Source organism: Lemur catta, chromosome 3, assembly GCF_020740605.2.
Source record: "Lemur catta isolate mLemCat1 chromosome 3, mLemCat1.pri, whole genome shotgun sequence".
NCBI classification, from domain to species: domain Eukaryota; kingdom Metazoa; phylum Chordata; class Mammalia; order Primates; family Lemuridae; genus Lemur; species Lemur catta.
In genome coordinates this window covers 32,092,040-32,104,396 of record NC_059130.1, presented here as the reverse complement: position 1 = coordinate 32,104,396, position 12,357 = coordinate 32,092,040, and the positions used below count along the sequence as shown (strand labels likewise).

The window sequence follows — 12,357 nt, the reverse complement described above, 5'->3', positions numbered from 1 at the left end:
TCTTTCTTCCCCTTGTTTTAGCCTGTTGTGGAAGTTTTCTGCTGTGTTTTGAAATTCTGTAAATGACTTTTTCATTTCTTTAAGGTTCTTTTATATCTTTTCTTGTGTTATCTAGCTCTTTAGTGACTTTTTCATTTTTTCATTGATTTCCTGAAAACTTTTTTGGCTTCTTTTTGTTGGTTTTCAACTTTCTCTTCAATTCCATTCACCTCATTTGTTATCCATATTTTGAATTCCATTTCTGTCAATTTTGCACTTTTCTTGTGTGCGGAGTCCACTACAGTAGCTCCATTGTGATTCCTTGGGGGTGTCAAACTATTTTGTTTTTTCATGTTGCCAGGGTTGTTTTGCTGCCTTTTTTTCTCATCTGGCTCCTCGTCTCTTGGCTCTGGGTTAAAAGGATTGCAGGACACCTGTTCTCCTTTGCTGGGGATTCTCTTGAACCAAGTCCAGCAGTGATAGCTGCTCAGGGCTGGGGAGTCCTAAGTGATGTGCTGGAGGTTCTACCAGCCCAGTAGTAGTATTGGGGACTCAGTGGTGGAGTCTTGATGTCCAGCACAACTCCAGAGTCTCAGGGGTGAGTTGCAGGTCCATTCAGGGCCGACGACCTACAGGGGCAGAGTCTCGGACTCAGGCACAGAGAGATCTTCAGAGATGGCTCTGGGGATTTCGAGAGCAGAGTCACCCATATGGGGGGCTGTTCCACCAGTGTGGTGACTGCTGATGTCCAATCGTGCAGGCAGGGGTTTGTCTCAGCAGCCCAGGGTCTGTGTAGGTGGGCCAGAGCTGCTGGTTGACCAAGTTTCCCCCTTGACACGTAGGACCCACTGCAGCAGTCGCCCCGGCTTCCTAAGTGGTGCCTGTGGCTCCCCGGCTGTCAGCTCACACATCGAGGACGAGGTATACTCGGACCCCCAGTCACAGGGCATAACACGTGGGAGTGTCTCTTCCCTCCCTGGCCCAGCAAGGGTGATGCAAAGGCTGGGAGGCTGGGTTCTGAGTGGACCTTTCTCCATGTGCCAGAGCAATAAAGATGGTGTCTCTTGCAGAAACCTGGGATTGGCAAGTACAAGATCTCTGCTGCACTTGTTCTCTGGTGGAATATCTCTGCACAGACTCTGAGCAGCTCCCCAACCAGCCCAGAGGTCTGCCGTAGAGGAGGGAGACCCCTCACAGATCGAGCTGTCTGTAAGTTTTCTTTCCTAAAAAGAGGTGTCTCCTAAGGTTGCTTCTATCCTGCTGTCTTCACCTCTTCCCAGCAGTGTGAATTGTACTGGGACCCACAACTTAATCTCTGAGATGGTGGGTGATGCTTATCAGTAACGATTAGCCATACCCTGTTTGATTGTGTTGGTAGATGCTGTAATGAACTATTAAATTGTTCTTCCTGTCAGTGGTTTATGCTTGGAGGAAAGAGCCAACTGCCGAGATGTTCTTTTGTGCCTATAATAAGCTCTAGTCCCTCAGGTGGAGCACTTGAATGCCCCCAGGCTTTGGGAGGGGCCCTGTAGCTCTGAGGGGGTTGCTTGATCTCCACCACAGCAGAGGTGGGTGGATGGGTGAGGTTGGGCATGGTTAAGTTGGGCAAGCCTGGAAGGATTCGCAGAGCCTCCCCCTCAAAGGTCCCGAGTGCTAGGGGGAGATGGGAAGAGAGTCAAAGCAGGCTCTCCACAATCGGATGACTGATTTTAAGATTTTAAAGATTTAAAGTTCAACTCTAACAACAAAAATTATGCCATCTTTTACACAATGTTTGCCTCTGTGTGTGTGTGTGTGTGTGTGTGTGTGTGTAAGCATGGCTTCTGTCACAAGATTTTTAGGAAGGCTAAATGATAGTTTGTAAGTGATGATATAAGCCATAGTGCTACATGAATATATTAATAAATTGCTAGGTTGTATCTAAGGCACTTTACAGAAGGGACTGTGTTGTGCATTATATATTCCTAGGTTATCTAAAGTTAGAAAGTGTAGTTCTTAGGTTTGGCCACTTTGTAAGAGTAACTTCACATAATGTGCCAAAGCAACCAACTGCTCTGTAGAAGAAATCAATTAAGTTCCATTATAGTTGTAAAATTCCATCTTTGGCGTACTTTGCATATAGGAAATTTATTTGTGTCTCTGCTGCCCCTGACTATGATGGGAAAAAATCACCTTTCATTTTGTTTTCTGTAAGTTTCATCTCTCATTCCTTGTGGAGAGTTCTTTTCTTATATAACCATTGTTATGTCTGCATACAGAGTGGTGTATATACTATTCTGCTTATGACTTCACCTCGTGGAAGGAAGAGGAGATCTAGAGAAATCTTGGATGAAGACAAAGTCAGTAATCATTAGATAGGCAAGATCAGTAGAGGGAAAGAGAAATTGAAAATATGAGGACACGTAAGCCTGGGGAAAGGAAGCTGAGAAAGAGTGTGATTAAAGTCTGTAAAAGTCTTATAAGATAAAATAACAGGTTGAGAATAATAAATGAAATAAATGAAAATTTGCATCTAATGATTAAGGAAAATGAGATATACATGGTGGGCAGATATGCTTTTCCAAAAATATTTCTTTGGTACCACTATGTATGAAATGAAAAATGGCTAATGTGATATGGTAGAATGTTACGTTGATATCCTTGGCTTTTTCCCCTCTGTTTTCTCTCCTATACTGCCAACAGAGAAGGGAGACTTCATCTGAATATCTCTCTGAAACCAGTTTTATGTAACTAACTTAACCCTTTGTGTTTTAGGAATATCTTGAGACATAATAGAAAAACCACCCCCCAAACTGAGATGGAGTTGAGAGACCAAAGAATGACTAAGATGAGTCTAGCGTAGTGAGTTAGATGAGTTTATTGGAGGTTACTTACTCAGGATTTCTGCTCCTGGGTAGCACAGGAACTTTTCCGCAGCAGCTGTCTTGCTAGCAAAATCTGTGTCTGCCCACCAGTGATGTTGCTTTAAATCCTGTCCCAGTGAGTAAAGCAGAGCTCTTCCATTAAATCATTGCATGTTTCCACTGAAACAAATCAAGCATGCACAGCACAATCATCATGTGCCTTTATATAATACAGGTTATGTTAATGATATTACAATTCTCCACTAGGTGGGGATTTCAGTGTTACAATTAGCTTCAGGGTATTATAGGTCAGCTAAAGCAGTTCTAAGGCAGTCAGGGCTGGTTTACACCAGTTGCCTCTACCTCAAGAAAGTGCTGGGCACAAGAGAAGTGACACGCCAAGCTAGCATAGCACAGTGTTCTGTGTGGTGGGGAATTTGCATTTTCCCCTCACTTTGGAAGGTTAGTTTTACTTCTTTCTTGAGTAAAGATACCTCTGTAATATATCTGACAGAGGGTCAAGTACTTTCTGTTGTTTGAAATGTAGTAACACCTTGTCAGATGTATAGTTTACAAATATTTTCTCCTATTCTGTAAATTGTCTCTTCACTCTGTTGATTGTTTACTATGCAGCAGCTTTTTAGAGTAATGTAATCTCACTTTTACACTTATGCTTTTGTTGCCTGTACTTTTGAGATTTTATCAAAAACACCCTTGCCCACCCCAATGTCAGAAAGCATTCTCCCTATGTTTTCTTCCAGTAGTTTCATAACTCCAGGTCTTACACTTAAGTATTTAATCCATTTCAAGTTGATTGTTGCATATAGTGAGAGATAAAGTTCTATTTTCACTTTTCTGCGTGTGAATATACAGGTTTCCCAACAAGCGGTTAATATCCAAAGCATATAAAGAATTCAAATAACTGACTAGCAAACTAAAAATACTAATAATGATAATAATCTGATTTAAAAATGGGCCAAAGGCCTGAACAGACATTTCTCAAAAGAAGACATACGAATAACCAACAGGTATATGAAAAACGTTCAACATCGCTAAACTTCAGGGTAATACAAATCAAAGTCACAATGAGATTTCACCTCACCCCAGTTGGAATGGCTATTTTCAAAAGGACAAAAGATAACAACTGTTGTCAAGAATATGGAGAAAAGGGAACCTTTACTTATACACAATTGGTGGTAATATAAATTAGTATAGCCATTATGGAAAATAGGAGGCTCCTCAAAAAACTAAAAATGACATAACACATGAGCCAATAATCCCACTACTGAATACATATTCAAAGTAGATGAAATGAGTATGTTGAAGAGATAGCTACACCCCCATGTTTATGGCAGCACTACTCACAGTAGCCAAGATATGGAATAGGTTTAATTTTCCCATCAATGGATAAATGGATGAAGAACCTGTGGTATATGTGCACAACAGGAATGCTACTAAGCTGTAAATAAGAAGGAAATCCTTTCATTTGTGAAAACACATTTTAAGTAAAATAAGCCAGGCACAAAAACACAGATATTGCATGTTCTCACTCATATATGGAACCTAAAATAGTTGAGCTCATATAAGTAAGAGTAGAACCATGGTTACTAGAGGCTGGAGTAGTTAAAGGAGAGAAAGGAACACAGAGATGCTGGTCAAAGGATACATAATTGCAGTTAGATATGAGAAATCAATTTCAAGAGATCCACTGTATAGCAAGGTGACTATAGTTAAAGATGATATATCATATTCTTGAAAAATGTAAAGGGAGTGGATTTTATGTATTCTCAACACAAAAATGATATTCATGAGTTAAGGTATTTGATAATTAGCTAGATTTACCTGTTTCACAATGTATATATACTTGAAAGCATCATGTTGTAGCTAATGAAACATACAGTGTTATCTGTCAAGTTAAAAAGAAATTTAAAAAAAAATAAGAAATGACAGACTATGACAGCCAAAAGAATAAGGGAAAAAAAAGAAAGGTCATAACAGATGACCTTTCATAACACTATTTCATAACACAGCTCATTCTGCTCTTAGTCCTATTAAATTAATCTAATAATCAAATAATTTTTATTTCTATTAAATTCAAAGTGATCACCTTGTTTCTTTAGCCTAGAACTGCTCAAGTTCTATCAGAAACAGTATTGAATAATTTCTCTTGTCCTCTTCTGCCTGAGAGTACCTTAAATATTTAAATATGGCCATTGTGATACACAGCCTTGTTCAAGTCATGACTGGAAGTTGACTTTCCATGATGAAATATAACTTGGCCATAGAGCTACGGAACTTAAGCTAAATTTACAGTGGCATTAAGGAGGCATTGGTGAGGAGCCAGCATGTCATTCGTTCATCTGTCCATTTATCCATTCATTCATTCTACTGAGTTCTTCATAGCTACAAGAAATTCTTTAAGGTTCTGCAGATAAAAGAGAGAATTAAAAAGACATCCAAATTTTATAGAGCTTATACTTTAATTTTGAAAGCAGATATTTTTCTTAACAGCAATTAATGTAATCAACTAAGTACTCTCATTAAAGAGAATATGGACTATAGTTGATGATAGTTTACTGTATTTCAGAATAGCTAGAAGTTTTCAAATGCTCCCAACATAAATCAATCATGAATGTTTCAGGTGAATCTTGTCCCAGTTACCTTGATTTGATCATTGTATTTTGTGTGCTTGTTTCAAGATGTAACATGTAATCCATGAATATGTACAATTATTATGTATCAATAAAAATAAAGGAATATGGTTCTTTAAGAGTGTATTAGTTTCCAAGGGCTGTTGTAACTAAATACCACTAACTGGATGACTTAATCAACAGGCATTTGTTATCTCAATTTTCTGGAGGAATTAAGCCTGAGATCAAGATGGCGATAGGATTGACTTCTTCTGAGGAATTATCTATTCCATGTTTCTGTCTTAGCTTCTGGTGGTTCACCAGGACTCTTTTTTACTCTTTGGCTCATGGATGCATCATTCTGTTCTTTACCTTCATTTTTACAGAACATTTACATATATATGTGTATATATGCATATATATACACACACATGTCTCCACATTTTCCTTTTTTATAAGGACACTAGTCATATTGAATTTATGACTAGTGTCCTTATAAAAAAGGAAAATGTGGAGACATGTGTGTGTATATATATGCATATATACACATATATATGTGTATTAGAAAATGATTACCCTAATGTATGCATTTTAGCTTAATTAATTGTCTCTGTAATGACCCTCCATCCAAATATTAGGGGTACTAGGGATGAGAGATTAAACATATGCATTTTAGGGGGATACAATTAGCCCACTATAGTCCACTCTTGACCTCCATTAATTCATATCCCTATCAAACACAAAATATATTCAACTCATCCCAACATCTCCCAAAGTCTTAACCTATTCAACAAAATTAACTAAGTCCAAAATCTCAACTAAATATCATCAAAATAAATATGGGTGAGATTCAGGACATGATTAATTCCATGGAAAAGGTCTTCTTCATCTGTGAACCTAAAAAACTAGAAAACATGTTACCTTCCTCCAAAATACTATGGTCCACAGGCATAGGATAGACATTTCATTCCAGAAGTTGGAAATCAGAAGGAAGAAAAGGAACACAGGTTCCTAACAAGTCCAAGGACTAGCAGGGCAAATTTTATTAGATTACAAAGCTTAAGAATAATCTCCTTTGGCTCCATGCTCAGTATACTTCAGTGCAAGCTGGCAGCATTTCAGCTGAGATGGTTGATTTATTCATCTGTCACACACCTAATCTCTTTATCAAGTGGCCTTCCACACACACCCTTGGTATTCTCTCCTGACGTCTTAGGATCATAGGTTTGAATCTCACTTCTGACAGAGTATATTTTCACTTTAGTCTAAAAAAAGTGTCAAAAAATTGAAAGCTTAAGACTTGCTTTTTGTTTTGGAAAAAACACAAAATAGACAAACATTTTACTAGACAAACTAAGAAAAAGGAGAACACTCAAATAGATACAATCAGAAATGAAAGAGGAGACATTTCAACTGATGACATAGAAATAAAAATGATCATAAGAGACTACTATGAACAATTATACACTAACAACTTGGATAACCAGAACAAATGAATAAATTCCTGGAACCATATAACCTAAAAAGACTGAATCATGAAGAAATAGAAAATCTGAACAGACCTATAATTAAGGAGAAGATTGACTCATTAACCAAAATCTTTTCTTTAAAGTAAAGCCAAATACCAGATTGTTTCACTGGTGACTGAAACATTTAAAGATCAAACATTTAAGGAAGAATCAATTCCAATTTTTCACAAACTCTTCCAAACCAATTTATGAGGCCAGCATCACCCTGATACCAAAACCAGACAAAAGACAATACAAGAAAAATAAATTCCTGTCTAATATCTCTGATTACTGTCTATGCAGAAATTCTCAACAAAATACTAGCAAATAGACATCAATAGTACCTTAAAAGGATCATACAAAATGACCAAGTGGGATTTATCCTTGATATGCAAGGATGGTTCAACAAAGGAAAATCAATTAATGTGATTTATCACATTAACAAAATGAATAAAAAACACATTTTCATCTTAACAGACACAAAGAAAAACATTTAACAAAATTCAACACATTTTCATGCCCCAAACTCTTGACAATCTAGAAGTAGAAAAGAAATAACATAACAGCCTCAATATAGTAACATCCATATATAAAAAGTGAACAGCTAATATCATACTTAAGGGTGAAAAACTGAAGGCTATTCCTCTAAGATTTGGAACAAGGCAAAAATGCCAACTTTCATGATTTCTATTTAACAAAGTACTGAAGTCCCAGGCAGAGCAATTAGGCAAGAAAAAGAGAGAAAAGACATCCAAATTGGAAAAGAAAAAGTAAAACATCTCTGTTTGCATGATCATATATGTATGTATATATAGAACACCCTAAAACTCCATAATAAAATCTATTAAAACTAATAAATGAATTCGGTAATGTTACTGGAAAGAAAATCACCATGTATGACAATCAGCTGTTTTTCTATACACTAACAAAAAACAATCAGAAAAATAATCCATTTACAATAGTTTGGCAGAGAATTAAATACTTGAGAATAAACTTAAGTAAGATGAAAGATTTGAACACTACAAAGTACAATACATTGATGAAATAACAACACAAATAAATGTAAAGACATCTGACGTTCATGGATTAGAAAACTTAATATTGTTCAAATGTGCCTACTACACAAAATAATTACAGATTCAATACAATCACTATCAAAATCCCTATGCCATTTTTTACAGTAATGGGGGAAAAAAAGAACTTGAATAGCCAATACAATCTTTAGACAAAAGAACAAAAGTGGGGACATCACACATCCTCATTTTAAAATATATTACAAATCTACAGTAATTAAAACAGTATGGCACTGCCATAAAGAGAGACACATAGAGCAATGGAAAAGAATAGAAAGCCCAGAAATAAACCCATGCATAAATGGTCAAGTGATTTTCAGCAATGGTACCGAGAATATGCCTGGGGAAAAGACTATTCTCTACAACAAAATGGTGTTGGGGAAACTGGATACCCACATGTAAAAGAATGAAATTAGACTTCATTATGGTCAAATTAGACCATATACAAAAATCAACTCAAAAGTAAATTAAAAACTTAAATGTGCCAGGACGGTGGCTCACGCCTGTAATCCTAGCCCTCTGGGAAGCCAAGGCGAGAGGATCGCTTGAGGTCAGGAGTTGGAGACCAGCCTGAGCAAGAGTGCGGCTGCATATCTACTAAAAATAGAAAAAAAAAAAAAAAGTTAGCAGGGCATGGTGGCACATGCCTATAGTCCCAGATACTTGGGAGGCTGAGGCAGGGGGATCGCTTGAGCCCAGGAGTTTGAGATTGCTGTGAGCTACGCTGATGCCACGGCACTCTATCAGGGGTGACAGAGTGATACTCTGTCTTAAAAAAAAAAAAAAAAGACTTAAATGTAGGACCTGAAAATATAAAACTTCTAGAAGAAAACATAGAGGAAAAGCTTACTAACATTAGTCTTGGCAATGATTTCTTGGATATTAAAAATTAGGCAAAGGACTTGAATAGAAATTTCTCCAAAAAAGACATACAAAGGCAAATGGGCATATGAAAAGATGCTCAACATCACTAATCATCAGGAAAATGCAAATCAAAACCACAATGTGATATCACCAAACACCTGTTAAGATGGCTATTATAAGAAGAAAAAAAAAAAGAACAAGTGTTGGTGAGTACCTGGAGAAGTGGGAACCTTTGTATATTATTATGGGAATGAAAACGGTATTGCCACTATGGTAAACAGTTATGATCCACCATTCCCCCTTCTTGGTGTTTATCCAGAAGAACTGAAATCAGGATCTTGAAGCGATATCAATCACTTCTGTGTTCACTGGAGCATTACTCAAATAGCCAATATGTGGAAATGACCTAAATGCTCCTCTGATAAATAAATGTGTAAAGAAAATGTTGTATACATATAATGAAATATTATTTCTTCTTTTTTAAAAAAGGAAATTTTGTAATACGTGACAACACGGATGAATCTTGAGGACATTATGCTGAATATAAGAAGCTAGTCAGAGACAAAAAATACTGCAGAAGCCCACTCATATAAGGTATATATGATGTATAAGATATATAAACACTGCATGAGTCCACTTACATAAATTATCTAATAGAGTCAAACTCATAGAAGCAGAGAGTAGAATGGTAGTTGCGGGTGGATGGAGGAAGTGGGAAATGGGAGTTGCTATTCAATGGGTATAAAATTTCAGTTACCCAAGATGGATAAGTTCTATAGATCTGCCATATAACATTGTGCTTATAGTTAATTGTACTGCATTGTAAACTTCACATTTAAGTAGATGATCTCTTGTGAAGTGTTCTAATCACAATAAACAAATAATACATGCCTCACTATGCAGTTTTAGAGAAATAATATTTCCAATATACTGGGGTATGCCTATTCTAATTATAAATATATTCTGATACTCCAGAGATCCTCCCAAAGATAGGTTTCTGCCTCTTGCATACCTTAAAACCACTTGGAACAGACTAGTCTCTAAGATGTCTGTGAGAGGAGATTAAGATCTCTGTGACCTGTTCTATCCTCTTTGGTCAACACACTTCAAATGTAGGGAAGTTCCAGTTTCTTACCTACTTGATTTTGATCCCAAGGAGGAGCTCAGATGTAGGCTGAGGTGCAAAAAGATAAGATAGAGTGGGTTCAAGGTATTAAAGGATGAACTATTTAACTGAAAACAAAACAAAGAAGCAAATTATTTTGGGTAGAGGGTAATTTCTTATCTCATGTAGAGACAGACTGTCCTTAGAAATTACAATTTCACAGGGGAATCACCATGATCTAAAGGAAAGGAAAGGCACTGGGCCAAGCACCTAAATGACTCCCTCTCTCACTCTTAATCACCATCACCTACATACTAGTGAGCAATCACACATGGTTACATAAAGTAATATAAATATGAATATGCTAGAATAGCTCAGAATACAAACATCAGTTGTATATAAAGTTGTCATTTCCCCAGTATCCATAGTTAAATTTGAATTTAGAGGACATTTTAGCCGTCTGTGACATCTTCTCAGAATGAAATTTGTTTCCTAACTAGCTGAATGATGTTGTGATTTTGACCATTTAATCTCTCTAATCTTCAGTTTTCTCATTGTAGATGAGGAAACAGGATTCTGTAGCTTCTAAACTTCCTTCAAAATCTGGTTTCTCCAAACAACGAAAACTAAAAATATATTTGGAAACAAACAAAAAAATGTATAACAGATCTTAGTCATGGCATTTAAATCTACCATAGCTTCTCATAAAAGACATAAGGGCAAAAACCAACTACTTTTATTCCTTGGATATTTGGACTCAAACCATAAGGGCATAACTGTAATGTCTCTTTTCCATGTAGTAATTAGGCATAAATAGCTTCAGACCACCACAGTTCTCTGAGTTTATAAGGTTCTGATTTTTCATATTATTTCACTTTATTTTGTTTTAAGAATGAGAGTGAGGCTCTTTTCAGCTCTCTCCATCTGAGGTAGAATCCTGTCTTATTCATTGTTTAATTTTCATCTCACCTTGTTCCTGGGACATTAGCATGTCTACCCCAAACCAGAATGACAAGCTTGCATTCTATATCGAGGCTATAAATGATCATAGAAGTGTCACTGGGAAAGTGATTTTGCCTTACTGTTAACTGTTCCGTTTTTTTTTTTTCCTTAGATAGGGCAATAAAGAAGGAGAAAATGATCAACCTTCTAAAGCTGGTATGAAGATTAAGTGACATAAAATAATTGCAAAATACCAGGTACCAAATATGTGATCAATAAATACACTGTAAGCTTCAGTTTTTCTATCTACTTTATGCATTCTACACTAAAGTAAATTAATTATTCTTTGGTTTGCCTAAATAAGTATTTGCCTGAAACAATTTTCTCATGGATCCCTATATGTGGAATGTGAGAACCAGGAAATATGATTTGAGAGCTACTGAGGAGCTGTTGGTACTTGAGGAAATGAATGAAACCAGGTATTTCACATCAGACAGGGCCAGAAATTCTTTTAACATTCAAGAGCCTTCATGCAAATCACCACAAGATGCCCCATTTGGCTGACAAATTACCCCTTTATGCCCTCTTCAGGAAACCAATTCTGAAAGAATATCCTTTGCTCTGGGCTAGAGCAACCCCTCCCTAGGACACAGGGCTTGACAATTGAAGCACAGGCTGGGTTTCACCCCTACTGCCGCTCAGCCTGGTTTCTACGGGCAGGGCACAGCTGGTGCTAACCCTGTGAAGATCACACCAAATGTAAAAGTCCAAACATTGTTTGAGGCTCTTGTGCCCCACCTTGGTTGGCAAGCTACAAACTGTTCTTAAGCAACTTACAAATGGATTAAAGAGACTGCTGGGGAAGCACTCTTTTAGAAATAATGTTTATTTATTTTTTCAAATTACAAAAGTTGTAAATATAAAAATTGATATTAAGAAAATATAAAAAAGTAAAAAATAAAAAACACCCTTAACACCCCATTCCCTAGAATTAATAGCTGGTATATACCCTGTTATATTTCAGTGGGTATCTCCATAAACATTATTATCAATGGAATCCAGGTTTTTAGAAAGAGGACTTTAGGTGAAGTCTAGATTGAATGGTTATTTGGTATCCTCGTCCTTGGGGACCTTGAAGAAGAAAGAAATAAAGATAAAAAAGGTTGAAATGCAGGTGGTCATACATTGCTCCCTTTACTCACACTGTCTCCCAGCATGGGCCACATCTCTTCCTCCATTCCCTTCTAAAGGACTCTTTTCTCACTCTCACCCACCTACTTTAATGAATTCTTGTCCTTTGAGTCATGCCTCCCCTCCCCTTTTCTGGGACCATGAAATGAGATACTGCTACCAGCATGAGCACAAGTGGAAGACAGGAGATGTCAGGGAACAACAGTAAAGAGGAAGGAGCTG

The 12,357-nt window shown here is 36.9% G+C and overlaps 1 protein-coding gene across 3 annotated transcripts in view; it reads right to left on the bottom strand.

Moving 5' to 3' along the window:
• Positions 1-12,357, bottom strand: part of LOC123635156 (pyrin and HIN domain-containing protein 1-like) — a 58,951-nt gene that overhangs the window by 24,432 nt on the left and 22,162 nt on the right. The window contains exon 9 of one of the 3 annotated variants that reach the window (XR_006734062.1): positions 2,854-3,002. Coding sequence is in view for 2 of the 3 variants with exons in the window: in XM_045547036.1 (XP_045402992.1) it covers positions 12,049-12,075 (27 nt within the window). In the remaining variant the exon portion in view is untranslated. Of the gene's footprint in view, positions 1-2,818; positions 3,003-11,844; positions 12,076-12,357 lie in introns of those variants that run through there. The other 2 variants (XM_045547037.1, XM_045547036.1) reach the window with 2 other exon arrangements.